The sequence below is a fragment of the Myxocyprinus asiaticus genome, chromosome 39, assembly GCF_019703515.2.
Source record: "Myxocyprinus asiaticus isolate MX2 ecotype Aquarium Trade chromosome 39, UBuf_Myxa_2, whole genome shotgun sequence".
Classification (NCBI taxonomy): Eukaryota; Metazoa; Chordata; class Actinopteri; order Cypriniformes; family Catostomidae; genus Myxocyprinus; species Myxocyprinus asiaticus.
In genome coordinates this window covers 13,405,415-13,429,961 of record NC_059382.1, presented here as the reverse complement: position 1 = coordinate 13,429,961, position 24,547 = coordinate 13,405,415, and the positions used below count along the sequence as shown (strand labels likewise).

The 24,547-nt window shown below is 36.8% G+C and overlaps 1 protein-coding gene across 3 annotated transcripts in view; it reads left to right on the top strand.

Annotated features, from left to right (window-relative positions):
- The first annotated feature begins 1,626 nt into the window (after positions 1-1,626).
- LOC127429784 (arsenite methyltransferase-like) overlaps positions 1,627-24,547 on the top strand; it is a 57,491-nt gene continuing 34,570 nt past the window's right edge. Inside the window, exons 1-5 of one of the 3 annotated variants that reach the window (XR_007895338.1) lie at positions 1,627-2,105; positions 2,594-2,716; positions 2,827-3,353; positions 4,263-4,332; positions 4,439-5,147. Coding sequence is in view for 1 of the 3 variants with exons in the window: in XM_051678978.1 (XP_051534938.1) it covers positions 2,092-2,105; positions 2,594-2,716; positions 2,827-2,984; positions 3,253-3,317 (360 nt within the window). In the remaining 2 variants the exon portion in view is untranslated. Of the gene's footprint in view, positions 2,106-2,593; positions 2,717-2,826; positions 3,581-4,262; positions 4,333-4,438; positions 23,842-24,547 lie in introns of those variants that run through there. The other 2 variants (XM_051678978.1, XR_007895339.1) reach the window with 2 other exon arrangements.

The window sequence follows — 24,547 nt, the reverse complement described above, 5'->3', positions numbered from 1 at the left end:
ACACCTTGAAATGAAATAATGACCCATCTTTCTGACAGAGAATGTCTCGACATGGACAACAAAGGCTTTTAGACTCATCCCACAGATATTTGCTTACAAGGGGGTGAAACCAGACATGCTTGGACCACCCTTAAATCAGAGTGCAGGCTGTTGTTTGGTAAAAGACTTAGGACACTGAGGGCAGTGTAAGGTCACAGCTGACTGATTCTGCTTAATGTCAAGCAGGACGCTGTGGGAAGAGTTTTCTAGTTCCACACACACACAGGGAAGTAACAATGTCGGTATTCATCACAGCATATCAGTCCTCTTCTTCACACTGCTGTCTCTTATCTGTGCCAAAACATACACATACTACCAAACCTTTCTAGATAAACTCAAAAGTTTACACAGAACTACAGGAAAGTGATTCACAGAGATGTTTTCTTTTCCCTGGCCACTGAACTTAACGTTATCATCGCTGACTTGTTCTAGGTTAGAAGTTCACAGTCTGACTCTAAAGGTGAAATATTACAGAATCTGTCTAGATGATCCTTAAAGGGAGCAGCTGATAGACACAGCATGCAGCAAGAATATAACCAAATATTCAAGATTGGGTGGTGGGGGACCAAGCGTGAGTTTAAGAATCAGTCATTGAAAACCCAGTTTTAATCAACCACTATTCTATTGCTATTATAATGCAAATAAAACTACCATTTACTGTCGTTTTGAAGGAATCCCTTTAGACAAATGTTAGAGAATTATACTTTACAGTAATCCAATATAAAAATGACTATTAGTGTAAATAATAAACCGATTCAGTCTTCCCAACTCTAGATGAACAACAATAGATTGTAATGTTTATGATTTCTACACTAATGCTAAAATGGTTGTAGACTTAAACAGCTGAAGAACTGAGCACGAAGTAGTTGAAACATAGATTAAAATCACACCACGTGATCACCATAAATATGCCAGTGACAAAAAAGTTTGAATAATTCTAGCAGCAGCAGAAGTCTTTCTTTGATCAATGGAAAAAGATTTACTGAAAATATGTGCGCGGTGCGACCTCTGGTGGTTGATCGTGATAAACATTGCGACTATTTCTGCAGGACCCGTTTGAAGCAGTTGCCGTTTTGGAATAAACTCGACAAAAACAAGACAAACTCACTTTACGGCCCCTAACCACATTCTCCACAGTTTTAGCGATAAATGCGTTGAGTTAATATGCGTTATTAATAAAAATGTTATATCCTTTCTTATATGCTAAAATAAGAACTTTCCTGACCCATGACTTATAAAAATAAAATACATAATTTATATGTTAAAAATATATTTATTTTAATCTTTATCTTATTTATGTATACATTTTGGATGGTTTATTCACATTTATTTTATTTTATTTTTTATATAATTTTTATTTATTTTATTTGTTTATTTTTTTCCTTCACCTGTACTTGTCTTTATGATTGTATTCATACACTGTTTGATCTTATTAAACATCTATATAGAAAAAACTCCACAGTTTTACCACCATTTATGGACTTTTCAGACGGTCCCTTACCACACCCTCCACAGTATTAGCATGTTTTAGCACAATGTGTGGACATTTCAGACGGTCCCTTACCCACCGTAGGCAAATTTTATAACTTATGCCAATGTCAAATTGGCGATCTGGAATGATTTCTCCGTGACGCCATCAGACCAGCTTAAATACGGGACTAATCGCGTCCCATATTGATTCAATACGGGACGCATCCCGTATTTTACAGGACGGGTGGAAACCCTACTTTAAACCCAACCTTGCCAGGACAGTAGCCTACATGACAGATAATATTTTATGTAAAAGGGCTGTAGCCTATTATGTGTAGAAATAATATTGAATTCGTTTGACATTTCGTTGCCAGCTTTTTTTTTTTTAACAAGACTTTGTACATTTAAAAACCAAGTTATACACATTGTCCAGTACACCATAATCAAATAATCCATTTGAATTAAGGTAATTTATAAAATCATAGGGGCTGATTGCATTTATGAAGTACGCGACCAAGTTTCTTCGGACTTAGGCCGTTCTACGTCGTAAACCAAACGCGCCAAACATGTCTTCAGCGGTACATGAGAACGTTGAGGTAAGAAGTTCGAACGCGTTTTTTTACAATGCAAGCGATTCGAGAACGCTCCAATTTTAATAAAGGAAGCATTTAAGGAGCCGTTCACTCCAAACGGCTTCAGTTAGCGCTGTTTTTCTAGATAAATATTCGCGAGATGCGGCGTAATGGTCCGTCTCGCGCATATATACGCAGCAGCGTTTCGTTTTCTAGGCGCTGTGTCAGGTTAAAAATAACGTAAACATTTTTTAAAAAACGCGTTTCGAACCGCCTGCGTTGTGTTGTTGTCGCTGCGTTGTGTCTAGCCTTTTTATTATTATTATTATTATTAATTAATTAATTTATTTTTAGCGCGAGAACGCGTTCTGTCTGAAGGGCCTCTTACACAACAAGCGTCCAATAACGCTTCGTTGTTGACGACTACGTTTGTTTGTTTGTTTGTTTGTTTGTTTGTTTTTTTCTGTACACCTCAACATTGTTTTGCAGTTAAATTTTGTTAATTCATATAGAATTTGTATTCTGGAGACGTCAGAAGACCTGCAAACCAATGCTGCCTGTGTCATGCCCTCCAGACTCCTGCCCAAGAGCGCATGTGAAGCCCTAAATCAAGTCCACCCAGATGTTTGTAAAAGGTAAACGTCATCTAGATTGTGTCACAGACTTCAGTTTTGTCTTATTTGTTCCAGTAGCCCATTATTTTGAATGAATGCATTATATTAAGTGTATAAAGCCTATTCTGCAGGTATTTTGGTTGTGGTCTGGTGGTACCTGAGAAGTTGGAAGGTTGTAAGAGAGACTGTGTCAGCAAACTGATGGGGGAGAGTGGTCATGACATTGGATTGGATACGACGGACGAGATGGCACTTCATCATAGTTCCAACATTTTAACCAAGCTTAATAGTAAACATTTCAGTATTTGCACGACAGAGCATGTCAAATATAGTTGAAAAACCTGGCATATTAGCCTAAATAAACATTGTTTTGCAAATAAATATTTATCTAACTAGTAGGCTATATGTGAAATATACGCTAATAAGATGTCATATTTAGCATTAAAACATTAACAACAGTTACCTGTCGCCCAGTGCTATGTTGAAACTACATCATATGTCAATGTGTGCTCCATAATTAGATAGTTGCCTCACAAAAATTTGTCCTGTACCATCAGGAGAATTTTGGATATTTAAAAACAAACACTGTGTTTGTGAAAGGATACATGGAGCAGCTCAGTGATGCAGGGATACAGAACAACTCATTGGATGTAATTGTGTATGTTCTTGAGATTTTCTCTTCTGAGGTCATTTTTATATAATAGATATTATGGTAACACTTTAAAATAAGGTTACATTTGTGAACAGTAAACGACATTAGTTAACATGAGCTTACAATAAACGAAAATGTATCACCACTTGTTAATCTTGGTTAATGTTAATTGCTTCAAAATTGTTAATTGCTTGTTAATTTTTTTAAAGTTATGTGTGCTAACATTAGGTAAAACCAACCCGATCTCATGAAAATTCATACATAATTTACAAGTTGGCTATTTCTTATGGTCTCGCACGATGTTGATCGCATAAACTCGTACGACTTCATCACGTGCAAATACCCGGATATCTATTGCAGAAGTAAGCGCGAGTCCCACGCACGAGGCGTTAAGGACATACTTATTAATATTATGCTCTAACCCAAACCCCTTATCTAAACTTAACCAATCAGTAGAGTGTGTAAACATGATAGGAAGCTGTTGTGTGTGACAGAAGCAAGTAATTGTCACATATTAGATGGAAATGATGTCCAATGACGTCACTGGCTGTAGTGAAAGTCGTAGGAATTCAAATGAGTGCAGTTGCACGATATCATACAAATTAGCCAAATTTAGAAAAGTCGTATGAATCCTGATGATTTTGCCGTGAGAGTGTGTTGGTTAAAACATTATGAACAAACATGAACTAACAGTGAATAATTATAAAAAAAATAAATGAACATTAACTAAGATTAACAAATACTGTAAACACATATTGTTCATTGTTAGTTAATCATACCTACTGCATTTACTAATGTTAACAAATGTAACCTTATTATAAAGTGCTACAGGTAGTATATTTGTAGACCACTAATTTGTCTGTGCAAAATACTTTGGTGGAGTAAAAAGGCCACTGATTTATTTTTTCTTTCTAGGTCAAATTGTGTAATATGTCTGTGCCCAGATAAGAGAACTGTGATAAGCAAAGCTTACAAAGTTTTAAAGGTAAGATATTTCTACAACATACAGTAGCTACTGATAATTTTTCTATCATTGTATTATTTACACAACAAAAACCTTTACCAAGTTTTGCATCTTGCATGTATTATAGGAGGGTGGGGAGTTGTACTATAGCGACATGTATGCAAGCAAAGTAGTTCCATACTCTTTCAAGGAAGATCCAGTTCTTTGGGGTAAACATTGATATATTAATATTTACAAATAGCCAGACTTTTTTTCATTCTAAGATGACTTCATTTGTTACATTTTAGAATTTTAGAACCACACTGCATTCATTTATGGGGTTGATTAGCCTGATTTACTGGAAAAAATAGCGACATTTTTCATCAATGTATTTTCATTTATTTCATCAATATAATGCATTGCATCACATTGTGCTCTCACAGTAAAAACTGGTCATGGTATGCAAACTAGAATGTTGTCATTGATTCAAGTTATGAAAAAATATGAAATGTGTCACGTCCATGCAAGTGTGCATTAGATTTATCCAGTGTTTTATAAAGTATCCATTCGTCATACTTAAGTAAAAGTAAAGATACCTTCATGGAAACTGACTCAAGAAAAAGTATTAAAGTAACTGATTTTAAATTTATTTTGTTATCAAAAGTACATAAATTAATTAAACTCGTGGGAACTTATATGATTGGTGTGGCCATGCTGGAGATTATGAGTTAGCTCAAGTACTGTTTGACCAATCAGTCAGCAAGTAAATGCAGTCATCTTTTGCAAAATAACAAAGTAAACAACATGAATTAAAGGGATAGTTCACCCAAAAATGAAAATTCTCATCATATACTCACCCTCATGCCACCCCAGATGTGTATGATTTTCTTTCTTCTGCAGAACACAAATTAGATTTTTAGAAGAATATCTCAGCTCTGTAGATCAATTTAATGCAAGTGAATTGTGGCCAGAACTTTGAAGCTCCAAAAAGCACATAAAGGCAGCATAAATGTAATGTGTAAACGTAATCCATAAGACTCCAGTAGTTTAATCAATGTCTTCTGAAGTGATCCAGTTGGTTTTGGGTGAGAACAAACTAGATTGTAAATCATTTTCACCGTACATCTTGCCACTTCAGTCTCTAGACACAATCATAAATTCAGGCTTGATTACTCTTACTATAGCGCTATCTATCGCTCTGCACATGCGTCAAGCACTAGGAAGTGTAATCGAGCTTGAAATCATGATCGCCAAGGAGACTGCTATCAAGATTTATAGTGGAAATTATATTTTTGTCTGTTCTCACCAAAAACCAATTGGATTGCTTCTGAAGACAATGATTAAACCACTGGAGTCATATGGTTTACTTTTATGCTGCCTTTATCTGCTTTTTGGAGCTTCAAAGTTTTGTTCAACATTCACTTACATTGTATGGACCTAAAGAGCTGAAATATTCTTCTAAAAATATTCATTTGTGTTCTGGTGAAGAAAGAAAGTCATACACATCTGGGATGGCATGAGGGTGAGTAAATAATGAGATCATTTTCCTTTATTGGTGCGCTTAAGTCAGGTCAGAAGATCATATTTATGAGATTAGCGCAAATAAACAGCACCACAAAGTCGAAAATCCAGTGAAATTTTCTTGGAATGCCGAATTCCTGAGATGGGGGCATGCCAATTTAAAAAGCATGGCAAGAATCAAGCAAATTAGTGACTGTACAGTTTAGATTGAATGCATATTTGTGATATTGATGAAGAATAAAGCTGGCCAGAAAACAAAACTCATTTGGCTAGTTTATATGAGGTGACAGGCTTGTGCAGCAAAAAATAGTGTACCTTAGCAACCACCCAGAACTCCCTAGTAACAGCAAATTGAATAGTATGATTAGGTAATGTATGAAATAAGAAGTGGTACCAAGCAAATACATTTTCATATCAGGTGAGGGAATGGCTGGCGCCCTCTACTGGCAATACCTCATCACTCTGATGAAGGACGTAGGCTTTAGCACACCGTCTGGTTGCAGGCAGTCACATTGCGGTTCAAAACCCAGAACTTAAAAGAAAGATAGGTAACCTACTTATTTATCTTTTAAAGGCTTAAAAATCAAATGTAAAAAAGACCTATAACTATTGTATAGTTATTTGCTTCTTTGTTCTTGCTTGGTCATTTCCTGTTGTCTTCACATTTCTCTGTAAGTTTGTGTATGTTAACAGTATTCAGTATTAAAGCTGAACTACATTTCTTCGTGTTGCATATACTCATTATATTTGATGAAGCAGATGCTATATTTGATGGAAATAGTGTGACCAATGATGTCTCGCAATAGGTGATGTTAAATATGCATCTGGAACATAATGAATCTTTAAACTGCCTCAACACTCCATCAAGACTAAAGCGCTGGTCACATAAAAAGGCACTGTGCCTGACAGAGCAGCAGTCCGCAGGTAAATATGCAGCCTTGTACACAGAGTTAATCTTTTGCCCTACAGTGTATAAAGATTGTTTTGCATGTTATGATTGTCTGTGCATACTACAGAAAAAGAGCTCATAAGCAATTGCTCTTTCTCATTGTTTTCACTTTTTCCTAGTACTGCCACCTTAGCCCGTGCCTTATTGCGGATAGAATGGGCTCCTCTGTGAAGCAGTGCTCGAAGACAGGACATTGTAAGGTAATTGTGGGTAACTGTGTCAGCAGAAGCTTTTAACAATGACATGTAAAGTTATCCACTTTCAAATATGAAAGAATTAACCATGGTTTTTGCCAATGCATTTGCACATTGTTTTTAAAATCTAAAAAATGTAATATATATAAATACATGGATCAGCCACAACATTAAATCCATCTACCTAATTTTGTGTAGGTCCCCCTCGTGCTGCCAACCCACATCTCAGAATCATCTGAAATGCTATTCTTCTCACCACAATTGTACAGAGCAGTTATCTGAGTTACCATAGACTTTGTACGTTCGAATCAGTCTGGCCATTCTCTGTTGACCTCTCTCATCAACAAGGCATTTCTGTCCACAGAACTGCTGCTCACTGGATGTTTTTTGATTTTGGCACCATTCTGAGTAAATTCTAGAGACTTTTGTGTGAAAATCCCAGGAGATCAGCAGTTACAGAAATACTCAAACCAGCCCTTCTGGCACCAACAGCCATCCATGCAATTATCTAATCAGTCAATTGTGTGGCAGCAGTGCAGTACATAAAATCATGCAGATACGGGTCAGGAGCTTCATTTAATGTTCACATCAACCATCAGAATGGGGAAAAAATTTGATCTCAGTGATTTGGACCATGGCATGATTGTTGGTGCCAGACAGGCTGGTTTGTGTATTTCTGTAACTGCTGATCTTCTGGGATTTTCACGCACAACAGTCTCTAGAATTTACTCAGAATGGTGCCAGAAACAAAACATATCCAGTAAGTGGCAGTTCTGTGGATGGAAACGCCTTGTAGATGAGAGAGGTCAACAGAGAATGGCCAGATTGGTTAGAACTGACTTAGTTTACGGTACCTCAGATAACTGCTCTGTACAATTGTGGTTAGAAGAATAGCATCTCAGATTGGTGTTGTTTTGGCGGCACGAGGGGGACCTACACATTATTAGGCAGGTGGTTTTAATGTTGTGGCTGATCGGCATATATATATTGTACTGTAGCTGTCTGGCTCTAAAATAAACTGTATTGGCCTCTTTTTCTTTGATGTGATCATAAACCATCAGAAAGTACAGTATTTTAGTACTAGTTTTTCATTCTATCTATGAATGAAATGGCAGTTGTGACTTCCCTAATCACATGATACACAGTGTATCAGTATGTATATACTGAGCACAATCAGCCTGCTGAATGGTCTGCAGGCTCTCAGCAGGAGGTGATAGTGGTTGAAGTTCAATTAGAGTTTGATTTAAAATTCGACTTTCATTTTAGTATACTGTACGGAACTTCATATTGAGACTTAAATGGCACAGTCTCTCAATCTAGCATTACTGTGTTAAATCAATATTTGTAGCAGCTAAAATGATTATTCTAAATAGATTCATATAGATAATCATACATTTATGACATTTTTCTTGCATTCAATGGCCAAACTAAAAATACACAAATGCAATTAAAATGCATAATTATTTCATTAAAATGTTCAATGATGTTAAATATTAATTAAACATGTTCAATTTTAATTTGAAATTTAATAGCACAATTTCATATTTTGTAATGGTTAAATTAGAATTAATGTGATTTAAAAGCATTTTTCAATTGCCCTACAAAAAGAGGAATATACTGCTTTGATCATTTTCCCCCCTACTGTGAACAATGATTTAAATTGTGGTTTCCCAAACCACTCCATTCTAAACTACAGGTCTTTTTACAGTCGATAGTCATACTTACATTTAGATGTGAAATGGAATTTAAGTTATTTCTATGTGGGGAAACTTTTTGATTTCACTTATTCTTAAAAATCATGTGATGCCCTTTAATAGCAAGCTGTTTGATGGTGACCATTGACATGTTTCTTGATGTCATCTTCTCAGTAATTTTCTTGAGAAAGTCTTCTTTGCCAATAACAGCAGTTTCATCATACTATAATGACTGTGCCCCTTTACACATTACAGACTGTTTTTAATAGCAGTGCTTTACAACATTTGATAGACTTTTATAGGGTCATATTACATGAAAAATTTGTGGGATCACAGTATTCATTTATTTTTTATTTTATTTTTTTTTTTTTTCGCTTTTCTCCCCAATTTGGAATGCCCAATTCCCAATGCACTCGCCTCAATTCGGGTGGCGGAGGATGAATCTCAGTTGCCTCCATGTCTGAGACCATCAATCCGCGCATCTTATCACGTGGCTTGTTGAGCGCATTACAGCGGAGACATAGCACGTGTGGAGGCTTCACGCTATTCTCCGCGGCATTCACGCACAACTCACCACGCGCCCCACCAAGAGCAAGAACCACATTATAGCGACCACGAGGAAGTTACCCCATGTGACTCTACCCTCCCTAGAAACCGGGCCAATTTGGTTGCTTAGGAGACCTGGCTGGAGTCACTCAGCATGCCCTGGATTCAAACTCGCGACTGCAGGGGTGATAGTCAGCATCTTTACTCACTGAGCTACCTAGGCCCCCGGATCACAGTATTCTTAATCAGTATTGTTAAAAGTGCCTCATTAGGCTTTCAATTTGTTACTTGGTTTAACATGCAAAATGTCGTCATTGACATTTAATGTGTTTGACTCTAGGTGGCAGCACACTCCTCAAAATGTTCTTTCACACTCGCTTAGTTGTCTGTGCTGTTTTATTGCGTTTTTATGGTTCTTGCCAGGCATTAAATACCTTAATGCTAGAAGGCACAGGTTCATTTCACTTGGATTACACGTGTTGATTAAGTCTCAGTCATATATCTCTAGAATATGCTTACATTGGACTACCCCTCTATCTGAAATTGGCATTAAAAAGCTCCTAGAATTCTCCACTGGGCTCTAAGAGTGATATTCAGTGTTGTGTGGAGGAAGCAGGTGTGGTGTAAATGTAAACACAGCGCTGAGGACAGGCGCTCATTGTCCTTGTTTCACCTCTCCCAAAGTGCCAGGCTTCTACCGCGTGCCCAGAATGTATCCCATTACTCTCAGCCACTTAATGCTTGACGATATCCAGAGCTAAAAAGCCTCTACTGTCAAGAGACACTGTGAATGGAAGAGTAAGATACAGTGCTAAAGACCACACACTGATTATAGCGTGGCGCTCATTTTCTGAGCTTGTTCGTGTATTGGATTACAATGACGTAAACTGTGCATTGTACAAGTGAATTAATAAATACGCACCTTGCCTTTACGCATTGTCAAAGGAAAGTCTCACAATTATGCTCAACTTCCTGGACACAGATTGATGCCAGTGCTAAACTGACCAGGATTTCCAAATGAAAATCTCATTTGACAGTTTCAAGTTAGTTCAGGACAGCACTTCTCTGCTGAATAAACCAGTATTAATTTCCATGCGGGTCCAAGTTGGTTTATTCTGCTTTGGTGCTGGGTGAAGGACCCACATAGTCATGTTGTTCACCAGCAAAATAATTCTGGGAGGGAAGCTTGCTAGTTAAGCTAGGTACTGGTCTTTACAACAAGGTCATTCTGTGAAACCCAAAAAGGAGGCTTGTCTGCTTTGTGTTAATATTTTCACCAGACAATGTTTTAATTTGTCAGACATTGGGACATTTAAAGCTGAAGTGTGGGCTTTTTTTATGTTAAAATATTTTTTCATATCCCAACTTAAAATGCAGAGACATCAATAAGATATTTGCTGGTTGTTTTCCTCAAACTAAACACTGTGTCTGTGTGACGTTATTAAAATATTGCTGTTTGTTTGAGCATCACGACTGCCCGACATGGCAACATTGAATACGTTTTCATATGGGTAGTTCTAATCAAACTACTGCAGGTTTTTACATTGAGCAAACAGTCGAGCTACAGTCTTCATTTCTCTGTCCAAGTATACATGACACTATGCGCAATTGAATAGGTGAAGAAAGGATGTCAGCTGAGGAAGTGGCTTAGACGTTTTCAGATTGACCTTTTGCATCATAGTAGTGTGTCGAAGAAGGCAGCTGACTAGCTTGTCAACAGCCAGACTCACACAACAGCCACAACAACAACAACATGGACAACTTTACAATCACTTGTATTTCTTACATTCTTTATGTGTTGATTTTGGTGAGGATCAGATGTCATCCGTTGTGCTTGTGTATATGGTGAGGCCTCTGGCAAGAACCATAAGGCAGAAGACGACGCTATATACTCCTGGATTGTTCTAACTACAAGCTCTGCTTTGCTTCACTTTCATCCTTATAAACTCCATGTTAGATGTAATAACATTTAGACTGAGGAGAGATGTCATGAATAAAAAGATGATTAAGAAAATATATGGTTGTATATACCAATGATTGCTGGTATTTAAATTTTGTTGTCTGAATACTTGAGACAGTTCTGTATCAGTAGGCCTACCTGTCATCAGGCTGCATATTCAATAAAAATCATGCTTTCTGCCTCATTTTATGAATGGAATCCACATGAGATCAGTAAAAGAAGATGTTATAACCACTTAATGATAATTGAAAGTAAGATATATGCAGCAGGTAATGTGTAAATTTGTATGTAAATGTTTACATACTGCATTCATAGCGATGATGCTAACACCAGCATGCTAACCTTGGCCATAGTATGCATCTGTTACCCTCTTTTATTGTATTATATGAAAAAAAAAAAAAAAGTCAGTGTACGACCATGAAAAAGTTTTTTAAATAATCTTTTTTTTTTTTTTTTAAAAAGAAAGGCATTTGATACTACTGCAAATGGGAAGGGAGGGAGAAGGGAGAGCAATCATAATATAGCTATGCTTTATAATACTTTATTTTTGAGTCCCAAACCTTTCAGCCCTCCAAAGCTCTCACAGTGGATGGTAAGGTCTCTGAAGGGAACAAGGCAAATAGGGATGATCACTTCTTAAAGGAATAGTTCACCCAAAATGAAAATTTGCTGATAATTTACTCACCCTCAGGCCATCCAAGATGTATCTGAGTTTCTTTCTTCATAAAAACAGAATTTTAAGATTTTTAGTTTTTCATTCCAGGCCTCCTCCTCTAAACAATGCAAGTGAATATCTTTCCATTTTTTTGACGGTCCAAAATGCATATTTAGGGTGCATCAAAATAACCCACACGACTCCAGTCGACAAATAAAGTTCTTCTGAAGCCAAACGATTGATTATTTTTAGAAACAAAACAATACTTATATACTTTTAAATGTTCACTTCCTTACATCTCTGTGACGTACGCTCATGAGAGGGATGACGTAAGCTCGTTGGTAAAGTCACGCATCACGTGGAGAAGGCAGGAAGCACGTCATTGTTTACAAGAGAAACTTGTACAGACCAAACACCGTTCACAAACCAAAACAGTCCAAAACTAATTAAAAACAATATAAAATAAAATAAAAATAATAATTTCCAAATAATAATAAAAAAACATTACTGCAGTAAATAACCATCCTTTATTTCGGAGCAATGCCATTGTGTTATCTACTTGTGCTTTTTCTTTAGCTCTCTCTCTCTCTCTCTCTCTCTCTCTCTCTCTATATATATAGGCTATATGACTGTCAGGAATTCAAGCCACACAAATTGTAGTTAGTGAAACCAAGTGCAAGAGCCGTTTACTGAGATTCACAGGGTTTACACAGTGAGATCAATGGTACAGGTGATATCACACAGAAGAGAATCTTCACAAACTGAAGAAGAGGTATCTGGCGAAACAGCAGGGTAAGCAATAAATAGATATCGACAAAGATCAAGCGCAAATACAGACAGGTATATAAACACTGCGAGTCATTTGTGTGAGTCTTGAGAGTGAAGTGGTGTGAAGGTGAGTTATTTATGCAGGCAGTGATGAGCGAATGAATTGAGTGCAGGTGCGGTGAATTAGAAATCGGGTGATGAGGAGCGGAGCGCTGAAGGGGGTGCAGAGCCTGAGGGAGGTGTGACAATGACAAAGATTTCACACATACCTGAGTTCGCTGGAAAAATAGCATGGGCACAGCCGATGAATTCAGATATTGACCCTTTGTTTCTTTTGATGGTTTGAAATCCTCAGGGGTAAAATGTTCACTGCACACTCTCCAATATTTGAGAGAATGTAGGGGTGTACTGATATCCAGGTTCAGCGCAATAAGCTTTCAAATAAGTTTCAGTCGCTCATGATCATGTATAGGCAATCAATGAAAAGTGAATATTTTTCTTGCGTGCATTTTCTTTGGGGTTTCTGAAGGTTGAAGCATCCAGGATACACACGCCAAACGACCATTTTGAACAATACACTTATACAAATACATATCTACAGCAAAGACAAACTTTTGTACAGTGATCCTCCTCTTGTAAACAATGATGTACTTCCTGCCTCCTCCTCCACCGTGACGCGTGACATTACCAACGAGCTTACGTCATCCCTCCCATGAGCACACGTCACAGAGATGTACGGAAGTGAACATTTGTAGTTAAAAAATATATAAGTATTGTTTTGTTTCTAAAAATTATCAATTGTTTGGTTTCGTGTGGATTATTTTTATGCACCCTAAATATGCATTTTGGACCGTCAAAAAAGTGAGTACATTCGCTTGCATTGTTTAGAGGAGGAGGCCTGAAATGAAATCCTAAAAGTCTTAAATTCTGTTTTGATGAAGAAAGAAACTCAGATACATCTTGGATGGCCTGAGGTTGAGTAAATTATCAGCAAATTTTCATTTTTGGGTGAACTATTCCTTTAAAGAAATGCACACACGTGTTGTTGTTGCTCTTCTTCTCTGCTTTGCATTTCGTTTGACTTCTGAGTTAAATACACGTTTTGTGGGACCTCTGTTTCTCAGTGGATGCGCATAATGCCGAGGCCTATTGCGGGCCAACTGAAGTGTATACATGCTAGATGGATCCGATTTACAATCACATTATCTAGGTCTAGTTGTTAGATTTAGCAAAAACTGGGCAAGTACGATTTCAATGCTTTTTTGAAAAATTACATTTTAAAAAGACAAATTATTGCTTTAGTCTGAATGAAGACTTTTTAAGTGCATATATACACACTTATTGACTAATCCAGTTCCGTGAGTTTGGGGCAGAACTACTGTAAATACTTGAGATCTATGAATCCCAAAATTTTGAACCAAATTTACAAAAGGTCTCAATACTCCACTCTCATATAGGTCACCGAGTGTATTAACCCCCCTCACAATCCAATCTGACCAACAGAAAGGGTACTTATTAATGCATAGTTTAGGGTTCTGCCATATGCTCGAGGCTACGTTTAAATAAATATCCGAATTAAACACTCTGGACACTTTTGTCCATATCGAGTGTAAATGCAAAATAACGGGGTGTGACTTAATTTCTCCAATTAATTTGATTGAAAGGCTATGCAGAGGCGAGATGGGGCAAGAGCTTCCTTTTCAGTACAAAACCAGGGAGGGGCTCTCTCAGGTGGAAGCGACCAATGAGCCAAATGTCTGAGACCGAATGCATAATAATAAAACAAAATCTTGGGTAGGCCTAACCCACCTTTGTCAATCGGCCTATGTAACTTATTGAAGTTTAACCTGGCACGCTTACCATTCCAAATGAAGGACTTCGCTATGCAATCAAATTGCTTGAAATAAGAGAGGAGGACTTCTATAGGGAGAGATTGTAACAGGTAGTTGAATTTTGGAATACAATTCATTTTAATTACCTTAACCTTCCCAATCATCGATAAGTGTAATGAAGCCCACCTGTCCACATCATTCGAAAACCTTTTTATTAAGGGATAAAAATTAACTCTGACTAAATCACACAAATTTGCTGGGAATAAAATTCCCAAATACTTAATGCCCTGTTTGGGCCACTGGAAGGCGCCCGGCTGGAAGGCAGTTGGAAAAGAGCAGATTTGACATTTTGGTAACTACTTTTCCCCTTATGATTTTCTTTACACAAATCACAGCAGTTCAAAGGTGAATGTCCATAGAGTGGCGCTAAAAGAGAGTTATATTTTCTCCAAACAGATGAGGTTTTTAAGGTTAATGCTCGATTGAGTTTTAAATCAGCAAATCTGACCTGTCTACCCTAAACCTTAAATCTAAACCTAACCAATGGTATCATAAAATGCAAATATGACTTAAACTAAATTGCTGAAGAAACCATATCATTTTGTGATGCTTCTATGACACTTTCGGCTCACATGTTGACACATGTGCCCTTCAGGATTCGTAAGTGCAACGCTATTGCTCTCAAACAAGCTTGTAAGTGTAGTTAGTTATGTATTGCCATAAGAATACAAGAATGCGAATATTAAAAGTGTTTTGATGTTATAAGATAGCATTGTGTGAGGAACAGGGCGAAAAGTGAGTACTTGTGATTTGTGTGAAAGTGAATACACATCGTTGTTGTAGCGCCTTAAGTGTCCATTTCATCAGGAAGCTTCCGCAATACATACAACAAGCCACATAAAAATCATTTTACAAATTAGGGTGATTCTATGAGACCAGGCGGACTTATCAAAGATACAAATAAATGTTTTGATGGTTGAATTCAAAAATCCAAAGGGGCTGAATAGGCATGATGCATATGCTTCTAGTGCAATACGACCAGGGCAACACTAAAAGCTACGGGAGCTCAACAATGTTGCAGAATGGTGACTCATTGAAGAGGAAAAATAGACCTGCGCTCTTGACCTGCCCTCAGCCCCGCTCCCACAGAGCCTGACCTGCAAAAGAAGCAGAGGGATATCTTACCCATGCTGCTTGACTAGCCAACTGAGATCAAACACACTCATGGCTCCCCTCCCCTCCTGTCCTAACCAGGAGCTGATTGAAGCGATTCATAACCAGGTCGTGACCCCTGCGTTCCATGCACTTGCTGAGGAGAGACAAGCAGCTTTCCTAAGCTGGTTTCGCAGACTCAGAATGAACCCTGTCTTTATCAGGCCATTTCACCTTTCCTGGCTATAAATTATGCTGTTTTCTTTTTCACTCACCTGCTTTTAAGATCTATTGTGTGGTGATTGAAATCTCAGTCTTAAAGTCAATGTGAAACGGCATTCGCAACCCATTGTAATGACTAAATATGATGTATTTCTGAGAGAAATGGGATATTCAATGAGTAAAAGAGAGGGCGGGACTTGGTTTCCCATTGGGAATTGATTATATTGTGAAAAGTAGTCTCTGCATGAAATTTGATTACAGGGGTGGGATTGAAAAAATAAGGTGAAGAAAATGTGTACATTTTGATGTTTTTTTTGTTTTTGTTTGTTTTTCTCCCCTTTTCTCCCCAATTTGGTATGCCCAATTCCCAATGCGCTCTAAGTCTTTGTGGTGGCGTAGTGACTCACCTCAATCCTGGTGGCGGAGGATGAATCTCAGTTGCCTCCGCGTCTGAGACAGTCAATCTGCGCATCTTATCACATGGCTTGTTGAGCGCATTACCGCGGAGACATAGCGCGTGTGGAGGCTTCACGCTGCGGCATTCACGCACAACTCACCACACACCTCACCAAGAGCAAGAACCACATTATAGTGACCATGAGGAGGTTACCCCATGTGACGGTACCCTCCCTAGCAACCAGGCCAATTTGGTTGCTTAGGAGACCTGGCTGGAGTCACTCAGCATGCCATGGATTCGAACTCGTGACTCCAGGGGTGTTAGTCAGTGTCTTTACTCGATGAGCTACCCAGGCCCCCCTGAGGTTTTTTTTTTTTTTTTTTTTTTGTCTTTAGAATAACATGCACAAATGAATCATTCATAATAAGACCAAGATTTTGTATTAAGAAATTAAATAGAATACATTTTTATTTAATGTTGACTTGAAGGGCCGAAGGGTAATTTAAGAGCACTAAGCACTGCGCTATGCGATACGTCATTTGCGCAAGGTCAGTGGGCTTGGCCAATAAGGTTTGATATTTTCATGCAAGCATGCACAAAGCGCTAATAGGCTGGAGGTTCTTCTCCAGTTGTTGGACCGTCAGCGTCCTATTATATTGTCCATTCCCTTTCAAGCACATAGACAGCACAATCATAAGAATTTGGCAGTGTAAATGGGCAGTATGCAAAGAATTGGAAGAATAGAAATATGGACTTGTGTTCTTTTGTGCATTAACTGTGTCCTTTTTGGATGTCTGGTATATTTCTAGTTACGCGCTCCTTTAATATGCATGGTTGTGGTTCTTGTCAGGACTTGAATGTAGGCTCTGTTAAATTATAGAGAACGTAAGTATTATTAATCCAGCTGATATACTGACACACAAATCATGGCTAGAACTAACAGTGATTGTATCGTCCCTCCAGGTTAGGCTGTGGATTGAGAGATCTTTTTTTCTTTATTTATTTTTTCTTTTCTTTTTGCATGCACTTCACTTCTACCATTCGATTTTTGTTTAAAAATGTTATTAATTTATTGAAACACAAAAAGCTTAGACAAAAAATATTTCTACATTCAAGTTACATTTCAAATGAAACAAAAATATAATTAAAATAATGAAGTGGTAAAAAAACAATCTTATATAACCACCTACTCAAATCCAAATATTTTACCCTTTCCAACTTCTTCCTCTTTTGCAGTGACTTAAAAATCACTCTACAGTATGACAACAGGTGGAAAAATACCAATACAAATTAGATCATTATTACAATTGTAAATATAAACAATAATAATTATAACTGAAAAATAAATCATGAACTCTAGAAAGTTTATCACAAATCTCATACATTTTTGTGTCATGAAATGGCTAGAACAGTGATTGTCAGGGACATAATTTGATGTTCCACACTATTTTCAGATTTTCACATGAACGTTATTACCATCTGCTGGTGGAATCTCTATGCTGCAAATGCAGGAACTGAGATTAGACTTTGCGTTGACAATAGAGGTTGTCTATCTTAGCACATCTTAGCACATTGACCTATTTCATTATCATTTAATACATCCATAGTTTGCACACTCTCACGAAAATTAGATAAGGCATTGTGCGTGGCCGCTGCGCATTGGGCTGCACCTAGCGCAGTCACAAAAATAGAGCCTAAAGTGTGGCATTTTGTTGAATGTTTGTAGTACTGCATCACAATGTACATCATTGAGTTACAACAATGGTCAACATCATAGTCTGTCTTGCAGCATCTAAAACCACAGTGCAAACCTTGCTTCCTATTGTGAAATTGTATTGCTAGAATGCTGATGCTAGAAAACTGTTAATAAGAATTTTAGAATGTATTCCTAAATTATTCATAAAAGTCATTCAAGCTCATGATAGGGTTGTAGACCCAACATCTGTCTTTAAAAGTTTGTAAATATAAAGGTTTCACACTAATAAATGCTTTGATGCAATGATTTTGCTTTGATCCCTTTGGATTTTTTGATAAGCAAATATTTTTGTTCTTCACTATCTGCCTTTTGTGGCATTGTTCACTTCACAGAAGCCTCTTTTTTCTTTAGCATCCTTTCGTATAGTCGGTCTACTGTGAGTATACGTATTGATTCTCGTTATACTTCCCAGCATGAAGCAGCTTAGTCCTTGTTCAATGTCGCTTTCTGTTTTAATTAAAAGGTTATTAATACGGTATCAGGCAAGGAGATTAGCCCCGCGGTTATTGAGGGAGGGCTTTGTGCAATCACAATGTCCATTCTCTCGGGCCCTGTCAAATTTATCAGGTTCAAGGGCAACAATAGGCACTTGAATATCAGCTAACAGATCCGTGGAAGCCTTTGCCTTGGCCGCCGAGAGATCTAAATTGCCCTGTGTTGTTAAGCTAAAAGCTTATTCAAAGGAATGCTAAAACCCTCGCCTTTGATCTCTCAACCAGAAAAGGATGAAGGAGAAACGGAGGAGAAAAAACAGTGTTTGGTTTGAAGGATTTAATTATTCCCATTTGATCATGTGATTTAGTAGGTGCATTGATAGTATTTATTCCATTTCCAAGTGTCAGTTAATAAGGGAAATCCCATATTTGTAAAACAAACTGAATGGAGAGTGGAAAGAAAGGGGCTTTCCTTTTCCCATTGTGAGTTTTTTGATGGTCAAGAAGCCTGCAGACAGAACATCTTAGTTAAACATAACTGTTTCCAAATACAACCATAATAGTCCCTGAATCACCAAATAATCTTTTATTATTCCACTCTCTAGACATTTCGTGATTACAAGATAATTTAATATCCGATTTATGGAGGCTATATAATACTGATGTAGTCATTTCTTCATCCGCTGTTAATAAAGATAAAGAAATGGGAGGTAACCTGGAACTTTAAGGCAGGATGTCAGTGGAGATTTTGGTTATTATTTAAGAGTGTCAGAAAAATCTTGTCCTTTGTGTCTGTGTCATACTGCTCATTATCACAGGGGTCATTCCCAACGCAAGGTTACAGAAAATCACGGGAGTGATGTGGTGTTTTATTTTAAAACAGCACCTCCATAGAAATGCAGCAAATAACCCACACTTGATTCTCTCACACAGACAGGCTGTTTACTGTCACAAAACATCCAATAAATTTCTTTGCCTTGGCAAGTTGATGGGTCTGCCAGCTAAATAAATGTTGTTGTTGAGATGCTCATAAATGTGTTTTGCCCTAACTACCTTTGTTTAGTTTTATAGTCTTTGTGTGCTAGAAACATGTGACCATTTGAAGAACATGACAGTTTTATTACAAGTACTTAACAGTTAATAATGCTTTTAAATACTTTGAAATGTCATCATAGGGTTACTCAAACCCTTGAACTGCTCTTTTAGCAGAATGTTGTTAAAAAGCAATTGCTTGATTCTTTTCAGACCAAATATTTAATGCAATGGTATATATATATATATATATATATATCGTCCGATGACATAGGCTTTATAAACAATTTTGGTCATTTTTAATTTAGATGAAATTCTGTTAATTCCTTTAGAAATTTAGTAAATATATATCAGTACAGAAATATAGTGTGTATATATATATATATATATATATATATATATATATATATATATATATATATATATATATATATATATATATATATATGATCTAGTTTTAATCTGGTTACCTACATAAAAAGAGAGAGATTTCTTTTAATAAAGAAAATAACAAAGCTAAAAAACACACTGGAACGTTTATATTTGATCTTGGGACACGTAAAGGACCGAGAAATAAAGTGACACTTTGTCATCAGTATTTTTGCATACATTTTTTAATATGCTTGTGATCATTTTACAGTGGGCTAGGTGGCTGAAAATACTATGATGTGAACTGCACCTCATGAAATATTACCCCATTGCAATTCTAGAACATATGCAAATGGTAAGGCCACAGACAAAAAAAAATTAAAAAAAAATTGACAAAATGGCAGCTGATTGCAAACTGGTGAACAGCAGGATATAGTAGATCTTATTTTCTCAACATGTAATTATTACTGTTAATAATCATAATAATAACCATACAAAACAGCCTGTAAAAATTGTGTAATTCATGATGTTCGCTTTTCATGTGCACCTGGTGGGTGGGGACCAAATTTATCACTGGGTGGTGCCTAGAATGACATGAAATTATCAATGTTTCACAATGAGGGTAGAGCGCTCCAGGATTTATATTTTAGCATTTCACCCTCCTTACATAAACATCTCAAGGCTGTAGGACATTTCAATTCCCGGTAAATTCTGTTTGGGTGTTTGATGTTTTGATCTTTTTCTGTGTGCAGAAAAAAAAAAGTAGTTTTGGAATACATAATTCATATATTATGTTTGTTAAATCATCCAATTGGTGCATAACTGAGGAAAACTAGCCATTAAAGGGATAGTTCATTCAAAAATGAAAATTCTCTCATCATTTACTCACACTCATGCCATCACAGCTGTGTATCACTTTCTCTATTCTGTTTAACACAAACAAAGATTTTTAGAAGAATATCTCAGCTCTGTAGGTCCATACAATGCAAGTGAATGGTGATCAGACATTTGTAGCTCCAAAAATCACATAAAGGAAACATAAACGCAATCCATATGACTCCAGTGTTTAAATCCATATCTTCAGAAGTGATATGATAGATGTGGGTTTGAAATAGAACAACATTTAAGTCCTTTTTTACTCTAAATCTCCACTTTCACATTCACTTTCAGATGTGAAAGTAAAACTAAACAGGCACCACATGTTTCTTTCAGATGTAAAATTGTGTTCTGCAGAAGAAAGAAAGTCATACACATCTGGAATGACATGAGGCTGAGTAAATGATGAAATAATTTTAATTTTTGGGTGAATTATCCCTTTAACTGTTTAACTTCTTATTAATTCATATTATTAAAACAATTATTTTAAAAAGGTCCAGATTTGTCAGACATGAGCATAGTTAGGAAAAAATAAAGCACACAAAAATGTTCTGTGTGGTCATATATTTTTTCTTTCTTTTTTTTTTTTTTTTTTTTTTCTGTAAGGGCCTCATAGGTGGAGCAAACACTTTCTCCACTTGTCATTTGTGCTTTGCTGGCTTGAGTCCAAATGGGCATCTAATAGACCCTATTCTGGGCCCTCAGCACTGTGGTCTAGATCCCTGGGGTCTGATTAGTCTCAAGAATAATTCTCGAAAAGGGCACAGTGAAGACAAGGTTGATTCTAATTTAAGTGCTAAGCAGCACTGGAGCAAGTGTGTGGTCTGGAATAGACTTGAGCAGTTGATAGCTCTAAAGCCCTCTTGAGTTCTGCATATCTTGAGGTAGGAGTGCATTGCAAGAAATAGTGTTATTTTTGAAAAAGAGAGACTTCATGTCAGTTCATGTCTTGTGATTGCCTTAAGACAGTCTGGGGAAGGAAAAGGCCAGAGGAAGTGTATCCTGGTCATATGAGCATGAAGTTTGTGTTTATGGTCAACACTGATGTTCTGTTCATTGAGTGAGTGTGAAACCAGACAGAAAAAGTCTTCATGAGTTCACCACCTACATAAAAGCAAGTAACTTGCTTTTACTGCTACAATTTGATATGGAAAATGACCCTTGTCTCGTTTGACATCCAAAACATACACTTAAATAATAGTGAATGGAGAAGAGCCATGTGATATGATAAACTACATGTTTAGATCATTCGTTACATGACAGATATCATCCGATCCCCAGACATACACACTTGGAAATATAATGGTGGAAGAACGGTCCAAAATGACCTTCTTTTAACACGTCAGTAGAGGGTGAGTTGAGAAAATCTACAACCCATAAATATTTCTGACCAGCCATGAAACTGTATTTTGCATTATTTTTATAAAATATTTTTGTCCCTGTAAAAAATATAATCAGTTAGCTGTTATTCCCATGAATGTGTGACCTGCTCCAGTATTTTGAGTCACTTTGACCCAGAAACACACTTTGAGTTAAAGTAAAAAGGAAAGAATCAGTATATAAATGATCGTATCTTGGCAATGGTTTGACAATATAATAATTATTACATCATTAGAAAGCTGAGACTTTCCTTTATAGTTCAGTGCATTAATTAAAAATGTGTTCTGGGTCAAAGTGAATCAAAATTATGAAACAAGCCACAAATTAGTGACAAACAGAGCACCATTTTGACTTGCAGTATATGCAAGATGAGCCATTCTCTTTCTCTTAATACAAACGGAGCAAAATGTGAAGACACATCATGATTTTGTATCTAATATTTTTATTTTTGAGGCTTAATACGAGGAATAGTCAGGTATGTAATCAATGATCCTCAAGAGTAATGTATGTGGTAATTAATAAAAAACTCATATTGAAATACAAAGAATTTTATTTATTGTATTTTTGGTGCTAAATGTAAATTGTTATATTCCACTTTTTGAAACGTATTGTTCAGTTAAACTTTTATAATCATTTATAAGGTATCTGAGGTTTTTAGCTGCACATGTGCCTAGTCCAAGAAATATCCAATATTACAACTTCATTGTCATGACGACGATACGCCAGAAAACCCTGTAATCTGGTAAATGACGTAATGCCAGTAAATCCCTGATTCTGTCACACTAAAATTGTGTAAACACGTATAATTTTTATGTCTTGTGGCTATACTTTTGAAACACTGAGTGTTTTTATATTTTTAAGGACTGACCCCATTCACTTCCATTGTAACTGCCTTACTGTTTTTTTTTAAAAGAGGGATGAGTTGAAATTATTTTGTGCGGTAATCAACATTATGCCACAAATGATGTCGACTGAGCTTAACTTGTATTGAATATTCATTTTAACTACTGTATGTATTATGTTGCAGTTCCTAATAAGGTTACTAGAACTGGAAAGTAACATTTTATTTTTACTTACATTTGGCACTTGCTGAATATTAATTGTGGACTCAGAGTATTAGTGATTTTGATATATATATTATATATATATACACACACACACACACAGTGCAGTATATACGCATGTTAGTGTTAAACTTGAGGTCACTGAGAAGTGACTTGACTGAGTGGGCCTCTTGAAGCATGGCCTTTGCATTCCAGTGCTTAGACAAGGGCCAGAGGCTCATATGAGAGAGGGAGGAAGTTTCTGCAGGGAAGGGAATATGCGCAGTTTCCTCACTCGCAGAGCTTCGCCTCCTCCCCCTCCTAACCCTCTCGTTCTCTGTGCTCTATAAACTATGTCGGAAAAGCGCTGGCAACTTAAACCTGCTCCTCATGTACTCGACCCTGCAGACAGAATTATAAAGTCCTCGCTTCAGAGGTATCTTTTGCCCTTTACATTCCAACCCTTTTTTTTTTGAGTAAAAAAACACTGTCGTTGGAGAACGGATCGGGAAACATTACAGCTGCACAATGCTGAAGCCGGTTTTCTGCCTGACAGGCACTTAAAGCTATTCCACTCGTGGATGAGGTAGGAGGGGGTGCCGGATGGAGAGGGGAGGGGGTAATAGATTGTGGTGCTGTGGAAAGAGGACGGTCGTTTCATTTCTGTAGTTCCAAGTTTCAGCGTGGTCTAGACAGTAGATATTTGAAAACTTTAAATGGAATAGACTGTTATAAAGGAGGATGCTATACTCCCATTTACTCTAAACTATGGTAAGTGTGATCTTCCTTCTCTATGAAAAGTTTGTCTGTGCTGTTATTTGCTTGTGCGCATGCGAATGGACGGATTCTTTGGGAATCCAATACATTATTATTATTGTTTTATTTTATTTTTTCCAAATAATGGGGATTTTCTTTTTTTTTTCCTCTGTGCTTGTACTGACTCTTTAAACAAGCTCTGTGTGACTTATCAGCTGAAGCTGAAATTGGGCAAAAAGCCAGCTTTGTGCTTGAATTCCAGACAGGTTCACGGCCTGATCTGGATTTCCAGTCATTTACCTATTGCGTGAAGTGAAAACAAGAGGGTATATTTATTTTCAGCAGTTCCTGGTTCGATATTGTTTTTGGAGATTTTATGTAGGTATGTAATCAATGATTCTCAAGAGTAATATATGTGGTAATTAATAAAAAACTTATATTGAAATACATAGAATTTTATTTATTGTATTTTTGGTGCTAAATGTAAATGTTTTATTCAACTTTTTGAAATGTATTGTTCAGTTAAACATATCATTTATAAGGTATCTGAGGTTTTTAGCTGCACATGTGCCTAGTCCAGTTTTGTCTTTGCCCACAGCAAACAACATTAACTTTTCATCACTCCATGGTTCTACACACTCTCATGGCAAAATCATAAGGATTCATACGACTTTTCTAAATTTGGCTAATTTGTATGATATTGTATGACTGAATTCATATG